Source organism: Lepidochelys kempii, chromosome 6, assembly GCF_965140285.1.
Source record: "Lepidochelys kempii isolate rLepKem1 chromosome 6, rLepKem1.hap1, whole genome shotgun sequence".
In the NCBI taxonomy this organism is placed as follows: Eukaryota; Metazoa; Chordata; order Testudines; family Cheloniidae; genus Lepidochelys; species Lepidochelys kempii.
Genome location: NC_136385.1, coordinates 10,378,683 through 10,402,361, shown reverse-complemented (window position 1 = coordinate 10,402,361; position 23,679 = coordinate 10,378,683). Strand labels below are relative to the sequence as shown.

Genomic DNA, 23,679 nt, shown 5'->3' with positions numbered 1-23,679 from the left:
ATGAGCCCACAGAGAATGGCTGGGGGAGGGCAGGGTTCTTCCCAGGGGTCAGGCAGGGTGGGCGAGAGCCGGGAGTGACATGTGTCAGGAGGACAGGGACCTGCTGGAGATGACATTGAGCGAGACCTGTGGAGGGCTCCAGGCGGCTTTGCTGGGATCCCCTCACTCCCGTAAATTGCCAAACTAACCTAAATTATTTGATGCCAATTTTGCCACTTCAAGGCTCCCGCAGCTTGTGGACCACTGACACTAGCCCTATGGGTTTGGGGTGCGACGTCAGGCTTGCTGACCAGAACAGTCCCTTCTGACCTTCCCCATCTATGGCTCTAGCCTGGCACCCTGGGGTGCTGGCCGTTAGTTCGTGGCGGGTCTCTGGGCCAGCGTCACTCCTTTCTCACCTGTGCAAATGACCATCAGGTTCTCCCTTTCCTGGGAGCCCTGGAGATCAGGGACTCTCGGCTCTTCCCTTCGCTCCATCCTGGGGATCACGGCCGGGACAGGGAATCCTGCTCAGGGGAAGGAAACAGGCAAGATGACGCTTCGTGAAGTCTCCCTGGAGGTCTTGGTGCAAAGAACACGCTCTCATTTTAACCCCGGCCCCGTTCTCTGCTGGGGGGCGTGGGGGAGAATATGTTTACAGGGACCCTTGGGGCAGGGTGATGCCTGGGGGAAATGGGCTGTGCCCCCCATAAGGGAGTCAGGGATCTCAACACACAGTGAGAGGCCCGAATGGCTCAGGGAGTCGCTGGGCCATTCCTAGCCCGGCAGAGAGAGCAGAACCCCTGCTGGGCACGGAGCTGCCTTGGGAGGGGGATACAGGGATTCAGTGCCTGTGTGAACTGGAGCAAGGACATGCAGCCACCTGTGCCCTGGAGAGCCCTGGGGGAGGGGATCAAACTACCCCATGTGAATCCCCTTCCAATGAGGGGCTGTGGGGGTGACAGTCTCTCCTGTGGGGTTGGGGGCAGGGGCCAATCCCCCAGAAATCTACGGGGCCAGGGAAGAGCCCTGAGACGAAGCTATCCGGGGCTCCCCGCTACATCAGCTCCTGATCCCCGAGGGGCAACGGCGCCTCACCCAGTGAGATGAGAGTCTGGTAGTTCTCCTGCATGACGTCCCTGTAGAGCTGCCTCTGCCCTTCGTCCAGGAGGCCCCACTCCTCCCGGGAGAAATACACGGCCACCTCCTCGAACCCCACCGGCGCCTGGAACCAGAAGGGACCCCGCTCAGCACCTGACACTCCAGCCACGGCCCCCAGCGCTGGATCGGAGGGCGGGCAGCGAGGGGCACAGCTGGGAGAGCCCAAAGGGGGAGTCTGTGGAGCAGGATCCAGGGGGAAGGTGCAGTGCTCACTGTCCGATAGCACATCCCGCTGCGCATCTCACCTGGTAGCCAGCCGCAGCGACCACCAGCTCCTGTGCCAGGCCGCTCCCCTCCTCGCCCAGGGCAGGCAGATCTGTGGGGAGGACACGGGGGGTCAGAGACCAGGGCACAGCCCCACGGGGACGTGTGCATGGCCCCCTATGGAGCAAACCGCTCTGCTGGAGACCCGTGGCTGGCACAACATCCAGGGGGCCCTGCTGGGGTCATGCTCATCCTGGGGCACATGGGCGGCTGCTGGGATGCCAGCCCCCTTGGCACAGCTCCCAGCCCCACGGAGCCATCTCTCTGCTGCTCCCCCATGATCTGGGGCACGTGAACCCTGCGGGCAGCCCCGGGGGCACGAGACACAAACACTCGCCGAGTCTCTTCCAGCCGCACACACGGAGCCCAGCTCTGCAGCTCCAGCGACTCCCGATTTCAGCCCTGCCGCACCCGGTTCGCGCCCCGCCGCCCCTGCGCCCAGCCCCGCCCTACCCACGTCCTGCCGCCCGCGGGGCTCCGGCAGCGGCTGGTCCGGGGAGCCCCGGGGGAGCCGCCGGCCTCCGCCCCCCGGCTGGGAACCGGGGCAGGGACCAGGCTCCAGCTGGGAGCGCGGGGGATCCATCGGGCCTGAGATCCTGTCCCGTCTGCCGGCGTCACGTCCCCACGTGTGTCACCCGGAGCCAATCCGCTTATGTCAGAGGCAGGGACTGAATGAAGGGGCTGGTACCCGTGCATCTGCCGCCGGCGCCCCCCAGTCATATATAATGTCATATAATATCAGGTTTGGATGGGACCTCAGGAGGTCATCTAGTCCAACCCCCTGCTCAAAGCAGGACCAATCCCCAATTTTTGCCCCAGATCCCTAAATGGCCCCCTCAAGGATTGAGCTCACAACCCTGGGTTTAGCAGGTCAATGCTCAAACCACTGAGCTATCCCCCACCCCACCCCACCCCACCCCACCCCACCCGCAGCCCCTGCTCGCCCAGCCGCCCCCAGCGCCCCCCAATCCCGCCCCTGCTAGCCCAGCCCTGGGCTCCTCCCTCCCCCACAGCCCTGCCAGGGCCCCCCAGTCCCGACCCGCAGCCCCTGCTAGCCCAGCCGCCCCCCAGCGCCCCCCAATCCCGACCCGCAGCCCCTGCTCGCCCAGCCGCCCCCAGCGCCCCCCAATCCCGCCCCTGCTAGCCCAGCCCTGGGCTCCTCCCGCCCCCACAGCCCTGCCAGCGCCCCCCAGTCCCGACCCGCAGCCCCTGCTAGCCCAGCCGCCCCCCAGCGCCCCCCAATCCCGACCCGCAGCCCCTGCTCGCCCAGCCGCCCCCAGCGCCCCCCAATCCCGCCCCTGCTAGCCCAGCCGCCCCCCAGTGCCCCCCAATCCCACCCCTGCTAGCCCAGCCCTGGGCTCCTCCCGCCCCCACAGCCCTGCCAGCGCCCCCCAGTCCCGACCCGCAGCCCCTGCTAGCCCAGCCGCCCCCCAGCGCCTCCCAATCCCGACCTGCAGCCCCTGCTCGCCCAGCCGCCCCCAGCGCCCCCCAATCCCGCCCCTGCTAGCCCAGCCGCCCCCCAGTGCCCCCCAATCCCGCCCCTGCTAGCCCAGCCCTGGGCTCCTCCCGCCCCCACAGCCCTGCCAGCGCCCCCCAGTCCCGACCCGCAGCCCCTGCTAGCCCAGCCGCCCCCCAGCGCCCCCCAATCCCGACCCGCAGCCCCTGCTCGCCCAGCCGCCCCCAGCGCCCCCCAATCCCGCCCCTGCTAGCCCAGCCGCCCCCCAGCGCCCCCCAATCCCGCCCCTGCTAGCCCAGCCCTGGGCTCCTCCCGCCCCCACAGCCCTGCCAGCGCCCCCCAGTCCCGACCCGCAGCCCCTGCTAGCCCAGCCGCCCCCCAGCGCCCCCCAATCCCGACCCGCAGCCCCTGCTCGCCCAGCCGCCCCCAGCGCCCCCCAATCCCGCCCCTGCTAGCCCAGCCGCCCCCCAGTGCCCCCCAATCCCACCCCTGCTAGCCCAGCCCTGGGCTCCTCCCGCCCCCACAGCCCTGCCAGCGCCCCCCAGTCCCGACCCGCAGCCCCTGCTAGCCCAGCCGCCCCCCAGCGCCTCCCAATCCCGACCTGCAGCCCCTGCTCGCCCAGCCGCCCCCAGCGCCCCCCAATCCCGCCCCTGCTAGCCCAGCCGCCCCCCAGTGCCCCCCAATCCCGCCCCTGCTAGCCCAGCCCTGGGCTCCTCCCGCCCCCACAGCCCTGCCAGCGCCCCCCAGTCCCGACCCGCAGCCCCTGCTAGCCCAGCCGCCCCCCAGCGCCCCCCAATCCCGACCCGCAGCCCCTGCTCGCCCAGCCGCCCCCAGCGCCCCCCAATCCCGCCCCTGCTAGCCCAGCCGCCCCCCAGTGCCCCCCAATCCCGCCCCTGTTAGCCCAGCCCTGGGCTCCTCCCGCCCCCACAGCCCTGCCAGCGCCCCCCAGTCCCGACCCGCAGCCCCTGCTAGCCCAGCCGCCCCCCAGCGCCCCCCAGTCCCGACCCGCAGCCCCTGCTAGCCCAGCCGCCCCCCCAGTGCCCCCCAATCCCGACCCGCAGCCCCTGCTAGCCCAGCCGCCCCCCAGCGCCCCCCAATCCCGACCCGCAGCCCCTGCTAGCCCAGCCGCCCCCCAGCGCCCCCCAATCCCGACCCGCAGCCCCTGCTAGCCCAGCCGCCCCCCAGCGCCCCCCAATCCCGACCCGCAGCCCCTGCTATCTCCTCCCCTGTCTGCACCGACCGGGCACCTGTGCCTGCAGCACTCCCGGGGCTATCCAGGTGAAGGGCGAAGAGCAGGTTTGGGGAGCCTCCCATTGAACAGGCGTCACCTGAAAGGGGCATTTCAACCTAAGCTGAGGAGCAGCCTGGGGAGCCCGCAGGACACCGGCCCGCGCTCGGGACTCCTGGCTCTGATCGCAGTTCTGGGCGCTGAGCGGGCAGAGCAGGGGCTGGGCGCCAGGGCGCCAGGGCTGTAGCCCGCCCGGCGGGAGAAGAGTGGGGCCCAGTGCGTTGCCGCGGGGGCGGGGCTGGGCGCCAGGACTCCTGGGTTCCGTGGCCGGATCTCCTCAGGCAAGTCGCTGAACTGTTCTCTGAGCCGCTGCGGAAACAGGGATGGAAGGAGCGGAAGAAAAATCCTTTCCTGCTGACTGGAGATTTCAGTGTTAATATAATAGAGAAATTCAAGCCCAGCTTCCCAGAGCGGAGCCGGGGCCGGCTTAGGTAGGGCTGTAATAGCGCAGGGACCTTCCTGTCCCAGCCCCCGGACACCTGGGTCCCTCCCAGGCCGGCTTCCCCCGTCCCCCTGCGTGCCCAGGGGTGAGTCCCTGCTGAGGGCCGAGGGGGTGGCTCGGCCGGGGGGTGAGTGGGGACGCAGGGGAGGGAGAGAAAGGGCAGCAGGGGGCAGGAAATCGCTGCCTGGAGGAAGGGGCTGCAGGGAGGAGGGGATCGGGGCTCCCCGAACTGCAGCTGGGACCAGAGACACCCCCGGGGCGGGCGGGGGGTCTGTGCCGCTGAGCCCAGCAGCGTCCCCCCAACGCAGCCAGCGCCTGGGGAAGTTTTGAAGGGTTTAATGGTAATTCATCAAAGCAGGACTCCCCCCTCTTTCCTCCCCTGCAGGCAGGATTCCTGGTCCCTGACCCCGGGATCTCCGGGACGAGCCCTGTGCCCGGGATCTCCAGGGCGCCGAGGAAAGGGAGACCCTGGCCGTCACTTGCACAGGTGACAAAGGAGTGACGAGGGCTTGGGGAGTCTCCATGAACTAACAGTCAGCACCCCGGGGTGCCATGCTACAGCCATAGATGGGGGAGGCCAGAAGGGGCCATTCTGGTGGGCTACTCTGACCTCCTGCCAAGCCCAGGCCAGAGAACCGCACCCCAAACCCGTAGGGCTGGTGTCAGTGATCCACAAAGCTGGGGGAGCCTGGAAGTGGCAAAACTGGCATCGAATAACTTGGGTTAGTTTGGCAATTTACGGGAGTGAAGGGATCCCCGCAAAGCCGCCTGGAGCCCTCCGGGTTCTGTCTGCTCTCGCTCAGTGTCATCTCCAGCAGGTCCCTGTCCCCTGCCCTCCCCCAGCCATTCTCTGGGGGCTCAGCCAGGCCATTGGGGCAGAACCAGCCCCTCCGCTCTCCTCTGGGGAAGGGTTTGCAGGGGATTCGTTTCCTGCTTTTCAGATTTTCTGCCTCCTTTTGTGCCCTGTCTCTCCCTGGCACAGGGAACAAGCCCTGCCTGGATTCTCCCTCTCTCCCAGTAGGTGCTGGGATGGAGGAGGATAATCCTGAGCAGGAAGGGCCTGCAGGAAGGGAGCCTTGTGGGATGTCTCGAAGCACCGAGCAGGGAGAGGCCAGCGGGGTTGGACGGCAGCAGGAGACGGAGGCGATATCTCCGGATGAGACGGACATCAGGGTGGTGACAGAGCACAACCAAGCCCAGGCTGAGGCACGTCCCTACAGCTGCTCGGACTGTGGGAAGAGCTTCAGCCAGAGCTCCCACCTGGTCCAGCACCAGCGCATCCACACGGGCCAGAAGCCCTACAAGTGCACCGAGTGCGGGAAGAGCTTTGTCCTCAGCTACAACCTCATCGATCACCAGCGCATCCACACCGGGGAGCGCCCCTACAAGTGCGGCCAGTGCGGGAAGAGCTTCATCCGGAGTTCCCACCTCTTCCAGCACCAGCGCATCCACACGGGCGAGCGGCCCTACCAGTGCACCAAGTGTGGGAAGAGCTTCAATCGCAACTACACCCTGGTGAAGCATTACCACACCCACGTCGGGGAGCAGCCCTTCATCTGCAGCAAGTGCGGGAAGAGCTTCAGCCTGGGATCCTTCGCCCAGCATGTCCGCACGCACACGGGTGAAAAGCCCTACACCTGTGCCGAGTGCGGCGAGAGTTTCAGCAGCAGTTCCAACTTGAGCCAGCATCGGCGCATCCACACCGGAGAGAAACCCTACAGCTGTGGCCACTGCGGGAAAAGCTTCAGCCAGAGCTCCAACCTCATCAAGCACCGGCGCATCCACACTGGAGAGAGACCCTACAGCTGCCCCGAGTGCGGCAAGACCTTCAACCAGAGCTCGTCGCTCATGCAGCACCGGCGGATCCACCGGGGCGAGCGGCCCTACGAGTGCACCGAGTGCGGGAAGTGCTTCATCGACAGCTCCAAGCTCAACAAGCACCGGCGCACCCACACAGGTGAGCGGCCCTACAAATGCACCGACTGCGGGAAGGGCTTCAGAGACAGCTCCGCCCTCATGAAGCACCAGCGGACCCACACCAAGCAGACGCAACCCAGCTGCGGGGAGGGACTTTAGAGGAGGGGAAATTGACGTGATTGCAGGGGGACCCTCTGACAGTATCTCATATACTGGAAACTGAGGCATGCATGCATATCAATCAGAGAAGTATTTACCAACATTCTCATGTTCATCACAGACACTTTGGAGAAGGCTTCCTTGTTCAAGGTTTGCCAGCGTGTCACCTTGCTGGCGTTGTCCCCAGTCTTTTCAAGGAGGTCTATTTCTTTGACAGAGGTTAGCACACAGAACAGGAAACAGCCTTAACTCAATCTTGGCCCCAGGCTTCAGGGCCACCCCACCCCGGGGGTCTCGGGCACCCCTGCTCCTGGCAGTTTCCCAGTTTCAGCCACCTCTACATAAGAATACCCATACTAGGTCAGACCAATGGTCCATCTAGCCCAACATAAATGCCAACTTCTCATGGCACCGGTGGGTGCTTGCAGTCCCCCCCCATTCCAACCCCTTCCCCTAAAGTCCCCGCCCCAACTCCGCCCCCTCCCTGCCCCATTGGACCCCTCCCCAAATCCCCATCCCGGCCCCACTTCCTCCCCTGAGCGCGCTGCGTTCCCCCTCCTCCCCCATCCCTCCCAGCCCTTGCCGCGCAAAACAGCTGTTTCACGGCAGCAAGCGTGGGAGGGAGGGGGGAAAAGCGGGCACGCGGCGCGCTCGCGGAGGACGTGGAGCAGAGGCGCGGGTGAGCTGGGCCGGGGGGAGGGGCAGGGTTGGTTGTTGTTTTTGCATTTGTCTCTTTCCAATAAACTCTGATGCTTAAGGCACACCTGAGAGGAAAGGACTGTGTGTTATCATTTTAAACCATGCTCTTTCCACTGAAGTAGCTAAAAAACGTAGTTTACACATCTCTCAGCTCTCCAGCCTCTGGCCTTAACCTTACTGAGTCTGTGGCATTTTTGTACAAGAGGCCATGAAAAGTGGGATGGGGCTCAATGGGGATGATCTAGGGGTAGAGGAGGGATTTTTAGCTCATCTCTTAACTTCTTTTGACAACAGAAGCGTCCGGACTTGGAGCTTTCTTTGCAGCTGTCGTGACCAGGGAGCTGGGAATTTCCACTGTTCCTGAACCAAGGCAGGCAAAGGGCCCCAGACTGGGATTCAAACCCTCAGATCCCAGCACCACCCCCTTTTGTATATCCCCCACTCAGCCCCTGCTGAGCTGACTCCTTTCATCTCCCCTTGTAAACTGGTCCCCACAGCCTCTGATCATGTCTGTTGCTTTGCCCTAGGCTCCCTGCAATCTGTCTATATCGCTCCAGGATTGAGGGACCCAGAGATGAATCAAAAGGAGCCTCCCTGGGTTTATACAGACAGGGACTATCCCCTCTGTTCTCAGGTCTGGGAATGGGACATGCAGCCTTTCCCCTCTAGGGGCTTCGAGCAGCCTCAGAGGAGGGGAGTGGGTGGCTCGGAGGGTGAGGTGGTTGTGGGGAATGGGATATGGGACCTTCCCCTCTAGGGGGCACTGGCTCTGATCCAGCCCCAGGGCAGGGGACTGGCTCGCTCAGGGGGGCAGGGAATGGGATACAGGCCAGGACCTTAGTGTGTGAATCTCATTTGCTGTGTTCATTAGGCCTAGTGTGAAATGAGTTGGGTCTCAGCCCAGATAGGAACAGACAGGTGTGCGCTTGACCACAGTCCCCACAAAATGGTGGGTTCAGTGACAGCAGGGGCCATGAATCCCTGAGACATTTCTGCCTCCTCAGCTCCCCACAGGGTTTGTGACTGAGGTATTTACCTCACGCCTGTGACCCCCTGTCCACCTCAGGCCCCAGCCCCCCACCCAACTGCCCCAGAGACACCAAACCACAACATGCCCAACTGCCATGGAACCTCCAGAGCCCAACATTCCACCCAACTGCCACAGAACCTCCAGATCCCAACACTCCCCCCCACCCCCGACTGCCACAGAACCTCCAGACCCCAGCACCCCCCACCCCACTGCCATAGAACCTCCAGATCCCAATGTCCCCCTCCCCCAACTGCCACAGAACCTCCAGACCCCAACACTCCCCCCCGACTGCCACAGAACCTCCAGATCCCAACACTCCCCCCCGACTGCCACAGAACCTCCAGACCCCAGCGCCCCCCACCCAACTGCCACAGAACCTCCAGACCCCAACACTCCCCCCTGACTGCCACAGAACCTCCAGACCCCAACACTCCCCCCGACTGCCACAGAACCTACAGACCCCAACACTCCCCCCCTGACTGCCACAGAACCTCCAGACCCCAACACTCCCCCCCCGACTGCCACAGAACCTCCAGTTCCCAACATTCCACCCAACTGCCACAGAACCTCCAGACCCCAACATTCCACCCAACTGCCACAGAACCTCCAGATCCCAACACTCCCCCCCACCCCCGACTGCCACAGAACCTCCAGACCCCAGCACCCCCCACCCCACTGCCATAGAACCTCCAGATCCCAATGTCCCCCTCCCCCAACTGCCACAGAACCTCCAGATCCCAACACTCCCCCCCCCGACTGCCACAGAACCTCCAGACCCCAGCACCCCCCACCCCACTGCCACAGAACCTCCAGATCCCAATATCCCCCTCCCCCAACTGCCACAGAACCTCCAGACCCCAACACTCCCCCCCGACTGCCACAGAACCTCCAGACCCCAATATCCCCCACCCGATTGCCACAGAACCTCCAGACCCGAGCACCTCCCACCGAACCTCCAGATCCCAGCACCCCCGACCCAACTGCCACAGAACCTCCAGATCCCAGTATCCCCCACCCGACTGCCACAGAACCTCTAGATCCCAGCACCTCCCACCCAACTGCCACAGAACCTCCAGACCCCAGCACCCCCCACCCGACTGCCACAGAACCTCCAGACCCCAACATTCTCCCCACCCCCACCCGACTGCCACAGAACCTCCAGACCCCAATATACTCCTCCCTCAACTGCCACAGAACCTCCAGATCCCAGCCTCCCCCATCCGACTGCCACAGAACCTCCAGACCCCAGCACCCCATAAGAACATAAGAATGGCCCTACTGCGTCAGACCAAAGGTCCATCCAGCCCAGTATCCCGTCTACCGACAGTGGCCAATGCCAGGTGCCCCAGAGGGAGTGAACCTAACAGGTAATGATCAAGTGATCTCTCTCCTGCCATCCATCTCCACCCTCTGACAAACAGAAGCTAGGGACACCATTCCTTACCCATCCTGGCTAATAGCCATTAATGGACTTAACCTCCACGAATTTATCCAGTTCTCTTTTAAACCCTGTTATGATCCTAGCCTTCACAACCTCCTCAGGCAAGGAGTTCCACAGATTGACAGTGCGCTGTGTGAAGAACTTCCTTTTATTTGTTTTAAACCTGCTGCCCATTAATTTCATTTGATGGCCCCTAGTTCTTATATTATGGGAACAAGTAAATAACTTTTCCTTATTTACTTTCTCCACCCACTCATGATTTTATATACCTCTATCATATCCCCCATTAGCCTCCTCTTTTCCAAGCTGAAAAGTCCTAGCCTCTTTAATCTCTCCTCATATGGGACCCATTCCAAACCCCTAATCATTTTAGTTGCCCTTCCCTGAATCTTTTCTAATGCCAGTGTATCTTTTTTGAGATGGGGAGACCACATCTGTACTCAGTATTCAAGAAGTAGGCGTACCATGGATTTATATAAGGGCAATAAAATATTCTTCATCTTATTCTCTATCCCTTTTTTAATGATTCCTAACATCCTGTTTGCTTTTTTGACTGCCGCTGCACACTGTGTGGATGTCTTCAGAGAACTATCCACGATGACTCTAAGATCTTTCTTCATTAGCTGTAGCTAAATTAGCTCCCATCATATTGTATGTATAGTTGGGGTTATTTTTTCCAATGTGCATTACTTTATATTTATCCACATTAAAATTCATTTGCCATTTTGTTGCCCAATCACTTAGTTTTGTGAGATCTTTTTGAAGTTCTTCACAGTCTGCTTTGGTCTTAACTATCTTGAGCAGTTTCGTATCATCTGCAAACTTTGCCCCCTCACTGTTTACCCTCTTCTCCAGATCATTTATGAATAAGTTGAATAGGATTGGTCCTAGGACTGACCCTTGGGGAATACCACTAATTACCCCTCTCCATTCTGAAAATTTACCATTTATTCCTACCCTTTGTTCCCTGTCTTTTAACCAGTTCTCAATCCATGAAAGGATCTTCCCTCTTATCCCATGACAACTTAATTTCCATAAGAGCCTTTGGTGAGGGACCTTGTCAAAGGCTTTCTGGAAATCTAAGTACACTACGTCCACTGGATCCCCCTTGTCCACATGTTTGTTGATCCCTTCAAAGAACTCTAATAGATTATAAGACATGATCTCCCTTTACAGAAACCATGTTGACTTTTTCCCAACAATTTATGTTCTTCTATGTGTTTGACCATTTTATTCTTTACTATTGTTTCAACTAATTTGCCCAGTACTGACCTTACCAGTCTGCAATTGCCAGGATCACCTCTAGAGCCCTTTTTAAATATTGGCATTACATTAGCTATCTTCCAGTCATTGGGTACAGAAGCTGATTTAAAGGACAGGTTACAAACTATATAGTTAATAGTTCTGCAATTTTGCATTTGAGTTCTTTCAGAACTCTTGGGTGAATGCCATCTGGTCCCGGTGACTTGTTCCTGTTCAGTTTATCAATTAATTCCAAAACCTCCTCAAGTGACATTTCAATCTGTGACAATTCCTCAGATTTGTCACCTACAAAAGACGGCTCAGGTTTGGGAATCTCCCTATCATCCTCAGCCATGAAGACTGAAGCAAAAAATTCATTTAGTTTCTCTGCAATGACTTTATCGTCTTTAAGTGCTCCTTTTGTATCTCGATTGTCCAGGGGCCCCACTGGTGGTTTAGTGAACTTCCTGCTTCTGATGTACTTAAAAAACATTTTTTTATTACATTCTGAGTTTTTGGCTAGCTGTTCTTCAAACTCCTTTTTGGCTTATCTAATTACATTTTTACACTTAATTTGGCAGTGTTTATGCTCCTTTCTATTTACCTCACTAGGATTTGACTTCCACTTTCTAAAAGATGCCTTTTTATCTCTCACTGCTTCTTTGACATGGTTGTTAAGCCGCGGTGGCTCTTTTTTAGTTCTTTGACTGTGTTTTTTAATTTGGGGTATACATTTAAATTGGGCCTCTATTATGGTGTCTTTGAAAAGGGTCCATGCAGCTTGCAGGGATTTCACCCTAGTCACTGTACCTTTTAATTTCTGTTTAACTAACCCCCTCATTTTTGTATAGTTCCCCTTTCTGAAATTAAATGCCACAGTGTTGGGCTGTTGAGGTGTTCTTCCCACCACAGGAATGTTAAATGTTATTATACAATGATAACTATTTCCAAGTGGTCCTGTTATAGTTACCTCTTGGACCAGATCCTGCGCTCCACTCAGGACAAAATCGAGAGTTGCCTCTCCCCTTGTGGGTTCCTGTACCAGCTGCTCCAAGAAACAGTCATTTAAAGTATCAAGAAATGTTGTCTCTGCATTTCATCCTAAGGTGACATGTACCCAGTCAATATTGGGATAATTGAAAGCCCCCACTATTATTGAGTTCTTGATTTTGATAGCCTCTCTAATCTCCCGTAGCATTTCATAGAATCATAGAATCATAGAATATTAGGGTTGGAAGGGACCCCAGAAGGTCATCTAGTCCAACCCCCTGCTCAAAGCAGGACCAATTCCCAGTTAAATCATCCCAGCCAGGGCTTTGTCAAGCCTGACCTTAAAAACCTCAAAGGAAGGAGATTCTACCACCTCCCTAGGTAACGCATTCCAGTGTTTCACCACCCTCTTAGTGAAAAAGTTTTTCCTAATATCCAATCTAAACCTCCCCCACTGCAACTTGAGACCATTACTCCTCGTTCTGTCATCTGCTACCATTGAGAACAGTCTAGAGCCATCCTCTTTGGAACCCCCTTTCAGGTAGTTGAAAGCAGCTATCAAATCCCCCCTCATTCTTCTCTTCTGCAGGCTAAACAATCCCAGTTCCCTCAGCCTCTCCTCATAACTCATGTGTTCCAGTCCCCTAATCATTTTTGTTGCCCTTCGCTGGACTCTCTCCAATTTATCCACATCCTTCTTGAAGTGTGGGGCCCAAAACTGGACACAGTACTCCAGATGAGGCCTCACCAATGTCGAATAGAGGGGAACGATCACGTCCCTCGATCTGCTCGCTATGCCCCTACTTATACATCCCAAAATGCCATTGGCCTTCTTGGCAACAAGGGCACACTGCTGACTCATATCCAGCTTCTCGTCCACTGTCACCCCTAGGTCCTTTTCCGCAGAACTGCTGCCTTGCCATTCGGTCCCTAGTCTGTAGCTGTGCATTTGGTTCTTCCGTCCTAAGTGCAGGACCCTGCACTTATCCTTATTGAACCTCATCAGATTTCTTTTGGCCCCATGCTCTAATTGTCTAGGTCCCTCTGTATCCTATCCCTGCCCTCCAGCGTATCAACCACTCCTCCCAGTTTAGTATCATCCGCAAATTTGCTGAGAGTGCAATCCACACCATCCTCCAGATCATTTATGAAGATATTGAACAAAACTGGCCCCAGGACCGACCCTTGGGGCACTCCACTTGATACCAGCTGCCAACTAGATATGGAGCCATTGATCACTACCCGTTGAGCCCGACAATCTAGCCAGCTTTCTACCCACCTTATAGTGCATTCATCCAGCCCATACTTCCTTAACTTGCTGACAAGAATACTGTGGGAGACCGTGTCAAAAGCTTTGCTAAAGTCAAGAAACAATACATCCACTGCTTTCCCTTCATCCACAGAACCAGTAATCTCATCATAAAAGGCGATTAGATTAGTCAGGCATGACCTTCCCTTGGTGAATCCATGCTGGCTGTTCCTGATCACTTTCCTCTCATGCAAGTGCTTCAGGATTGATTCTTTGAGGACCTGCTCCATGATTTTTCCAGGGACTGAGGTGAGGCTGACTGGCCTGTAGTTCCCAGGATCCTCCTTCTTCCCTTTTTTAAAGATTGGCACTACATTAGCCTTTTTCCAGTCATCCGGGACTTCCCCGGTTCGCCACGAGTTTTCAAAGATAATGGCCAATGGCTCTGCAATCACAGCCGCCAATTCCTTCAGCACTCTCGGATGCAACTCGTCCGGCCCCAGGGACTTGTGCACGTCCAGCTTTTCTAAATAGTCCCTAACCACCTCTATCTCCACAGAGGGCTGGCCATCTCTTCCCCATTTTGTGATGCCCAGCGCAGCAGTCTGGGAGCTGACCTTGTTAGTGAAAACAGAGGCAAAAAAAGACAATTTCATTGTCACTATCACTGTCCTGGTCAGATGGTCAATAATAGATCCCTACTGTTATATTCTTATTAGAGCATGGAATTACTATCCATAGAGATTCTATGGAACATGAGGATTTATTTAAGATTTTTACTTCATTTGATTCTACATTTTCTTTCACATACAGTGCTACTCCTCCCCCCCCCCCCCCGATCTGTTCTGTCCTTCCGATATATTTTGTACCCCGGAATGATTGTGTCCCATTGATTGTCCTCACTCCACCAGGTTTCTGTGATGCCTTTTGTATCAATTATTATACCCACCCCCGACTGCCAAAGAACCTCCAGACCCCAGCACCCCCCACCCGACTGCCACAGAACATCCAGACCCCAACATTCCACCCAACTGCCACAGAACCTCCAGATCCGAACATTCCCCCCACCCCCACCCGACTGCCACAGAACTTCCAGACCCCAGCATCCCCCACTCAACTGCCACAGAACCTCCAGTTCCCAACATTCCACCCAACTGCCACAGAACCTCCAGATCCCAACATTCCCCCCACCCCCACCCGACTGCCACAGAACCTCCAGACCCCAACATTCCACCCAACTGCCACAGAACCTCCAGATCCCAACATTTCCCCCCACCCCCACCCGACTGCCACAGAACCTCCAGTTCCCAACATTCCACCCAACTGCCACAGAACCTCCAGAGCCCAAACTCCCCCCCCCCCCCACCGCCATGGAACGGACAGACCCCAACATTCCATCTGAAATGGCCCGTCCCCCTGTCTCCTCCTGCTGCAGTTACCCTGTGGGGGCGTCAGGCCGCGTGGAGCCGGAGGAGCTGCTCGCTCCAGCTGGGCTTCACCCCGCGGTGGGAGAAGAGCACTTGGACTGAGACCCGGGACCCCCGATCCCCATAATTCGGATTCCATCCGCTCCCTCTCCCATCTCTAGCGAGCACCCACAGGGAACTCTACCGCCTGCTACCCCTCCCGGGGCACGTGCCGTGGGGGGAGCGCACCCCACTGCTCCCCACGCTGGTCTAGTCTCTGCGGTGCCTTCCCCGGGGGCTCGAGCTCTGCCCACCCCGGGCGCGCTCCGCTTTCCACGGCCTCCGGCGAGTCACCGGGTTAAAAACATAGAGATCGGCAGCGCCCCGGACTAGAGCGGAGCCCGGAGGAGCGGGGCTGCGATCGCGCAGGGACCTTCCTGTCCCAGCCCCGGACACCTGGGTCCCGAGCCCCCGGCTGCAGCGCTCCCCGGCCCGGGCGCGATCCCCCGCATGGAGCCAGGGGAAGAGCCGAGGGTCCCGGATCTCCCGGGCGCCCAGGAACGGGGGACCCCCAGAGGCGCCCCCCCAGGTGAGGAATGAGCCACACCGGCTGGGAGTGAGGGGGGAAGCTGGGGTCCCAGCCAAGCCAGCGGGAGCCCCCCCACCCCCAGTTCTGTCTGGTCAGTATCGTCCCCAGCAGGTCCCAGTCCTCATGGCAGGTGTCACTCCCGGATCCCCACCCCGGCAGGAGCCCTCCCCTCCCCCAGCCTTTCTCTGAGGGCTCAGCTGGGATGCTGGGGCAGCCCCGGCCCCCCCTCTCCCCTCAGGGAAGGATTTGCGGGCGTGGGGTGCTTCTTACCCTCATGTTTCCTGCTCAGTGACAAACCCCTTTGTTATCCCTTCTCACCCGGGCGCAGGGAACGAGCCCCGGCTGGATTCGCACTCTGTCCCAGCAGCTGCCAGGACAGACAAGGACAACCCCAAGCAGGAAGGCCTGGCGGGAGCAAAGCTGCATGGGATGTCCCACTGTTTCAAGCAGGGAGATGATGCCTGTGGGGCAGGACAACAGCAGGGAGCCCCCCCAGGGCAGAGACCTAGTGATCTCGCCCCGCTGGCCTCCACCCCAGCAGAGAAACCCTACAAATGCCACGAGTGCAACAAGAGCTACAGCCTGAGCTCAAACCTGAGCCGCCATCGCAGGATCCACACGGGGGAGAGAGCCCACAAATGTGCCCAGTGTGGGAAGAGCTTCCACTTCAGCTCCCAGCTTGTCCAGCACCAGATCAGCCACACTGGGGAGCAACCCTACAAATGCCCCGACTGCGGGAAGAGCTTTGGTGTGAGCTCCAACCTTCTCCAGCACCAGCGCATCCACTGGGTGGAGCAACCCTACAGCTGTGCCAACTGCGGGAAGAGCTTTGGCCACAGCTCCCACCTGGCCCGGCACCAGCGCTTCCACATGGACGAGAGACCCTACAAGTGTGGGGAGTGCGGGAAGGCTTTTGGGGTGAGCTCGGCCCTGATCCGGCACCAGCGGATCCACACAGGTGAGAGGCCTTACAAGTGTCTGGTTTGCGGGAAGAGCTTCAACCTTAGCTCCAACCTCTTCACCCATCGCAGGATCCACTGGGACGAGAAACCTTTTAAATGCCCTGAATGTGGGAGGAGCTTCAGCCAGAGCTCAAGCCTCAGCCGCCACCAAATCAGCCATACGGGGGAACGACCATACAAATGCCCTGAGTGTGGAAAGTGCTTCAACCAGAGCTCCCTCCTGATCCGGCACCAGCGGATCCACACGGGGGAGCGACCCTACAGATGCTCCCAGTGCTGGAAGAGCTTCCTACGGAGCTCCCAGCTGAAGAGACACCAGAGAGTCCACACCAGGTAGGGGGCAGTGGTTGATGACTCTCTGGTATCCCGCTGGACCTGGGCCAGTTATACAGCAGTTATACAGACTGACTGGGATCACTTGGATAATTGGGATTGTCTCAACAAGATGTGTTTTAACACAGCCAAATGCAATGCTGTACATTCAGGAACTATGAGAATGTATTTTGCATTTACTGGGTGAAGGACTGTATCCTGGGACACAGTGACTCTGAAAAGGACTTACAGGTCCTGGCGGATAACCAGCTGACCATCAGCTCCCAGTGTGGTGCTCTAGCTAAGAGAGTAACGTGATCCTTGGTTCTATAAACCGGGGAATATCGAGTAGCAATGGAGAGTGGGTAACACCTCTGTATGCGGCATTGGGGAGAGCATTGTAGGAGACTGCGTCCAGTTCTGGAATGCACCCTTCAGAAGGGATGTTGACAAATTAGGAAATGTTCAGAAAAGAGCCACAAAAACAGTGTGAGGTCTGGGAAACCTTCCTTGTAGTGAGCCACTAAAGAAGTTTGATCTATTTAGCTTATCCAAGAGAAGATGAGTCGATGACTGGATCCCAGTACCTACATGGGGAGGAGAATGCTGATAGCAGAAAGGTCTTCAGTGTAGCAGTCAAAGGCTAAATGAGATCCAATGGCAGGAAGCTGAAGGGAGACAAATTCAGACTGGAAATAAGGTGTGAATTTCTAGCAGTGGGGGGAATTAACCTCTGGAACAACTCACCAAGGGGTGTGGTGGATTCCCCATCACTTGGAGTCTTTACACCAAGACTGGATGACTGTCTGTAAAAGTTCCACTCTAGAGCCACCAGAAGTTCTGGGCTGGCTACAGGAATCACACGGTGAGGTTCGTTGGCCAGGGTTATGCAGGAGGTCAGGCCGGGTGGTCAGAATGGTCCCTTCTGGCTATAAACTACAAATCCCTCACCCCTGTCAACCTAGCTGTGGGAGGCAGAGAGTGATAGAGACACAAAATGAAGGATTCACATAAACATATCAAGGCAGGCAGAACTAAGACTAAGAGACCACATGGTCCTCAAAGTCAGCAGATCTGGGTTGTATTCCTGCCTCGGCTACTGACTGGCTGTGTGTCCTTAAGCAAGTCCCTTCCCCTCTCTGTGCCTCAGTTTACCCTCCTGCCCTTTCTGTTTTCCCTTGTACGTCCTTTGGGGCAGGGACTGTTCTTGCTCTGGGTGTGTGCTGCGTCCAGCACAATGGGGCCCTGATCTGGGGTGGGCCTATGAGTGTGGTTGTAATAGAAATAACTAACAAAGTAAGAAGCTTTTGCATCATTTATAAATGATTCTGTCACCTCCTCCTTGTGCTGCTTTATCCCTGGAGGAAGTGGCGTCCCACAACCCAAGCCTGTTGACTGAGCAAAATGAGATCTTACCCTTAACTCCAGGGCATCAATTGGACAACCAGCAGGGGGTAAATGGGGGACACACAGAGCTCCTGGCATGGGGAAAAGAGGGAGATGGGGGAGACACATAGAGCCCCTGACATGGGAGTGATGGGGGGGAACAGAGCCCCTGGCATGGGGAAGAGGGGGCAATCGGGGGGACACAGAGCTCCTGGGATAGGGCCAGGGTTCAGGTAATCCCTGAAATAGAGGGGGCTGGGAGGGTGGTACACTGGGAGCTTGTGGGAGATGTGGAGGGATGCACAAACAGAGGAATCTTGAATAGGAGTAAAGAAGTTATTTTATCTCTGCATTTGGCAGCGGTTCCAGTGCTGGAACCCACAATTCAAGAAGGATGTTGATAAATTGGAGAGGGGTCAGAGAAGAGCCACAAGAATGATGAAAGGATTAGAAAACCGGCCTTAATAGTGACAGACTCAAGGAGCTCAATCTATTTAACTGTCCAAAGAGAAGATTAGGGGGTGACTTGAACATAGTCTGTAAGTGCCTACACGAAGAACAAATATTCAATAATGGGCTCTTCAATCTAGCAGAGAAAGGTCTGGCATGATCCAATGGCTGGAAGTTGAAACTAGACAAATTCAGACTGGAAATAAGGTGTAAATTTTTGACACTGAGCGTAATTAACCACTGGAACAATTTACCAAGAGTTGCGCTGGAGTCTCCATCACTGACCATTTTTAAATCGAGATTGGATGTATTTCTAAAAGCTCTGCTCTAGGAATTCTTTTGGAGCCGTTCTCTGGCCTGTGTTATCCAGGAGGTCAGACGAGATGATCACACTGGTCCCTTCTGGCCTTGGAATCTATGAGGAAGCCCTGGTGGGTGCAAAGAACTTGGCGAACAGAAGAAACAAAGTGTGGGACCCTCTAGCACAGAATGTAGGTCACTTCAGGAGCTGAAAGTAGCGATAGGTCAGAGCCCTTCACTCCCAGCTCCCACCCCACATCCCTGGGGCCTCCCAGGAGGTCTCCAGCAGGACTACAGAAGAGGAGACTGATCGGGGCTGGGGTTTAATTTGAGATCAAGAACACCGTTATGAAGAGGAACTTTCCACATCTGCTGGGATGCTTCTCCACCTGTTCTGCTCTCCATCTGTCCCTGGAGAATGGACTCATGGGTGGTGGTTGGCACGGTGGGACAAGGGCACATTAACTGGGACACAGGACTCTGAGCCCTTAAGGGAGCCCCTACTTCTGATCCCATGTGTTTCTTCTCCAATCCCTAGAGAGCACCCAGAGAGAAATCTACTGCCTGGTACCTCTCCCCAGGAGCAATGGCTCCCCAGGCTGGCCTAGTTTGTAGTGTCTTCCCCAGGGGCTCGAGATCTGACCACCCCACTCTCTCCATGTCAGGAGCCTTTTCCTAATACTGTATCCGGCATCTCCCTGGGTTAAAAACATAGAGATCGGATGCACCCCGGACTAGAGCGGAGCCAGGATGAGCGGGGCTGTGATCGCGCAGGGACCTTCCTGTCCCAGCCTCCCGGGCTCCCCAGCCCGTGTGCGCGCAGGGGCCAGTCGCCGGCTGCCGCCCCACAGCGCCCAGGCGGGACTCGCCCCGGCCGGGCGGTGAGTGGGGACCCCGGAGGCAGGGGAGAGGCAGAGGCAGGAGATCGCTGCCGGGAGGAAGCGGCCACAGCGACAGGGGGATGGGCGCTGACCCCCAGCTGGGGCTGGAGAGACCCGCCAGCCCTGTGGGAGGCGGGGTGGGCTGGGGGTCGGTGCAGCGGGGGAAGGAGTTTTCTGTGCAGCTGAGTTCGGTAGAGCCCGGGCGCGTTCTCTGCACCGAGCCCCGGGGGGAGGTTTCACCGAGCCCCGTCTCTCCCCTTTCTTTCCCCCGAGCAGGATTCCCTGGCCCGGCCACGATCCCCCGCACGGAGCCAGGGGAAGAGCCGAGGGTCCCGGATCTCCAGGGCTCCCAGGAAAGGGAGATCCCCAGAGGCGCCCCCACAGGTGAGAGACACCAGAGACCCGTGGAGATGGGGAGCGGGGTTGTATCCTGGGAAGCGGTGACCCTGTAAAGAACCTAGGGGCCTCGATGGAAACCTAGTGAAAGCCTGAGCTCCAGGTGCAATCCTCTGGCTAGGAGGGTAAAACGATCCATGGACCCATGAACAGGGAGATAATCCAGCAGTGGCCAGGAGGGGTTATCACCTCTGTACAGAATCCTAGAATATCGGGGTTGGAAGAGACCTCAGGAGGTCATCTAGTCCAACACCCTGCTCAAAGCGGGACCAACACCAACTAAATCATGCATAGGGCATGGGGGAGACCATTACAGGAGGCTGTGTCCAGTTCTGGTATCGCCCTTTGAGAAAGGGTGTTGGGAAAGTGGAGGGGGTTCAAAGAAGAGCCATGAGAAGGATGTGAGGTCTGGGTAACCGGCTTTCAGCTGGGGCCCCAAAGACGCTCAATCGATTATGATTTTCCAAGAGGAGGTGACTTGACATCACTCGTCCCTCTGAGGGGAGGATATGGCTCAGAGTAGAGGGCTCTTCAATCTACCTGCCAAAGACAGAGCAAGATTCAGCAGCTGGGAGCTGAAGTGAGACACATTCAGACTAGAAATAAGGTGTGGGCCGGGGAATGAAGCACTGGGCTAAGTGACCAAGGGCGTTGGTGGGTTCGCCATCACTTGGAGTCATTTCACTCTAGTGAAAGCAGAAGCTGGGTTAGATGCAGGAGTCACTGACTGAACTGCTCCAGCCTGAGTTACACAGGAGGTCAGACTAGGTGATCACCATGGTCCCTTCTGGCCTTCGCATCTGTGTATGTTCTCTCACTCCCAGCAGATGCCAGGACAGCAGGTGAGGAGAATCCCCGGCAGGAAGGGCCTGTGGAAGCAGAGCCTCACTGGAATCCCGGAGTGCCAAGTTGGGAAATGCCAGCGGGGCAGGGTGGCAGCAGTGAGATCTCCAGGAGGGAAGAGGCTTGTAGGCACTCGGGGTCCCAGTGGGGATGCAGCAGGGGGAGCAAGCCTACCACTGCCCCGACCGCGGAAAGGGATTCAGCCAGAGCACAAACCTCCTAACCCACCGGCGAGCACACATGGGGGAGAGCCCGTACGAATGCCCTGATTGCGGGAAGGCCTTCAGCTGGCGCTCCCACCTGCTGGAGCACCAACGCATCCACACCAGGGAGCGCCCCTACCAGTGTGGGGAGTGCGGCAAGAGCTTCAGCTGGAGTTCGGCTCTGATCCAGCACCAGAGCACTCACACAGGCGAGCGGCCCTACCGCTGCCCCGACTGTGGGAAGAGCTTCAGCCGTGGCTCCAACCTGCTGCAGCACAAACGGATCCACACAGGTGAGAGACCCTACAATGCCCCGAGTGCGGGGAGTGCTTTGGCCACAGCTCACACCTGGTACGCCACCAGAGCATCCACACGGGCCAGAAGCCCTACAAGTGCGCCGAGTGCGGGAAGAGCTTCATCTCCAGCACCTGCCTCCTGCGGCCCCGGCGCATCCACACGGGAGAGAAACCCTTCACCTGCTTGCAGTGCGGGAAGAGCTTCAGCCACAGCTCCTCGCTGCTGCGCCACCAGCGGGCCCACAAGGGCGAGCGCCCCTTCCTGTGCAGCCAGTGTGGGAAGGGCTTCAGCCAGAGCTCCTACCTCTCTGAACACTCGCGCACCCACACCGGTGAGCGCCCCTACAAGTGCCCCGACTGTGGGAAGGCCTTCGCCCAGAGCTCCACATTGGCCCGGCATCAGGGGGCCCACACCAGCGAGCACTGCTTCCCCTTCATTGGCTGCAGGAGGACTTGATGCAGGGCAGGGAGGCTGCTGCAAACACTCACGCTCCTTCGGATGGGGAGAACCTGCTGCTGTCTCCAGCTGGGGTCCTGTCCCGGGAGCCTCAGCTATTGCATCAAGTTGAGAGTCTGAAAAGGTGACTGATGGAGACATGTCTCCCTGGGGTGCTGCCCCATTAACCCACGGGGGGGACATACCCCTGCATCCGGCTGAGGGTTTCCAGTGGTGGATCATGCAGCCACATCCCACTGCATTCAGCTGGGGTCCTGGCCTGGAGAACCCAGGGGATACATGTCACTGATCTGGCTGGGGTCCTGTGCCAGTGGAATGCAGAGGGGACATGCCACTGCCTCAGGATAAAGGTCTGCCATCTCCCTGTGGCCCTGGCTGAGTGGCCCTGTAGCAGTGGTTTTCAAACTGCGGGTCGCGACCCGCTACTGGGTCATGGAATGTAAGGCGCTGGGTCTCGGCGGCTCTGGTCAGCACCGCCAAGCGGGCCGTTAAAAGTCCTATTGGTGGTGCTGCCCGGCTAGGGCAGGCTAGTCCCTGCCTGTTCTGACACCACGCTGCGCCGCAGAAGTGGCCAGCAGTAGGTCCAGCTCCTAGGTGGGGGGACCGTGCGGCTGTACGCACTGCCCCTGCCCCAATCACCGGCTCCGCACTCCCGTTGGCCGGAAACCAGCTAATGGGAGCTGGGGCGTGGTGCCTGTGAACGAGAGCCACATGGAGCCACTTGCATGCCTCCGCCTAGGAGCCAGATCTGCTGATGGCCGCTTCTGGGGCGCAGCACGGTCCGCGGTACCAAGACAGGCAGGAAGCCTGCCTTAGCACCCCCACTGCACCGCTGACCGGGAGCTGCCCGAGGTAAGCCCGCACCCCAATCCCCTGCCCCAGCCCTGCGTCCACCCAGAGCCCCCTCCTGCACCTCAAACCCCTCATCCCCGGCCCCACCCTAGAGCCTGCACCCCCTGCCCAGAGCCCTGATCCCCTCCCACACCCCAACCCTCTGCCCCAGCCCTGAGCCCCTCCCACATCCCAAAACCCTCATCCCCAGCTCCGTTAAGTCACGGGCATCAACAATTTTTTTCAACTGGGTCACCAGAAAAAAAGTTTGAAAACCACAGCCCTATAGGATAGGGGTCACTGATCAAACCTCAGTGGCCTTTGGAGGGATGTGCCACCCCATCAGGCTGAGGGTCTGCAGTAGCAGATCGTGGAGCCAGTTCCCACTGCAGCCAGCTGGGATCCTGGCCTGGTGGCCCCCATGGGGCACATCACTACATTGTGTCTCACCTCTCCCCACCGGGGGTTGAACCTAGTAACTCTGTTTCTAGACCTATGCCTCCCTCCTGTCAGCAATAAAGGACGTGTTGCCTAAGAGGCACTGACAAGCCCATCATTTAGCTGTTAGGGAGGGACATAGGCACCCTGTTAGCACAGGTTACAGCTAGCCTGAGAGTCACTGGATTATGTACTCATACTCCCTTGGTTGGTCTATTCATGGGGCTCAAACCCATAACCTCTGGCTTTCTACTTTGACTCAGGTCCCATTCAGCTGGGCTGAGAGGTGAAAACAAGCATTGATACCTCTCCGTCACGCCCTCTCCCGCCCGCCACCGGTGGCATCAATATGAGCCATCAGTTCACAATAAATTGAGTGGATCGTCTGGCTGTGGCCAACCCTCTCTTTCATTACATGGAAGAAGTAAGTGTGTGTGTGTGAGAGAGAGAGAGAGTTGGAGGGAGAAGCACAGTCCTCGCATAGTGCTCGGGTACTGGACCGTATGGGGGATACATCAGAGGGTCCATACAGAAGATGGACCAATCAGAGGTAGCACATATTATTGGAACACCTAGGAGCCTCAATCAGGCTCCAGGACCACACCATGGTGG

General features: G+C 57.8%; 2 protein-coding genes across 2 annotated transcripts in view; one reads left to right on the top strand and one right to left on the bottom strand.

The window, feature by feature from the left end:
• Positions 1–2,242, bottom strand: part of LOC140913644 (uncharacterized) — a 104,931-nt gene extending 102,689 nt beyond the window's left edge. The window contains 4 exon segments of the mRNA XM_078853453.1: positions 399–506; positions 1,078–1,204; positions 1,386–1,456; positions 1,858–2,242. Of these exon segments, the coding sequence (XP_078709579.1) occupies positions 399–506; positions 1,078–1,204; positions 1,386–1,456; positions 1,858–1,987 (436 nt within the window). The 5' untranslated portion in view covers positions 1,988–2,242.
• A 2,356-nt stretch (positions 2,243–4,598) lies between these two features.
• On the top strand, positions 4,599–23,453 carry LOC140913695 (uncharacterized). Its single transcript, XM_073350500.2, is given in 5 exon segments — positions 4,599–4,675; positions 4,976–6,632; positions 15,852–16,617; positions 21,002–21,350; positions 21,353–23,453. Coding segments are annotated over 4 exon segments (2,574 nt in total). The 5' UTR covers positions 4,599–4,675; positions 4,976–5,619; the 3' UTR covers positions 21,799–23,453.
• The last annotated feature ends 226 nt before the right edge of the window (positions 23,454–23,679 follow it).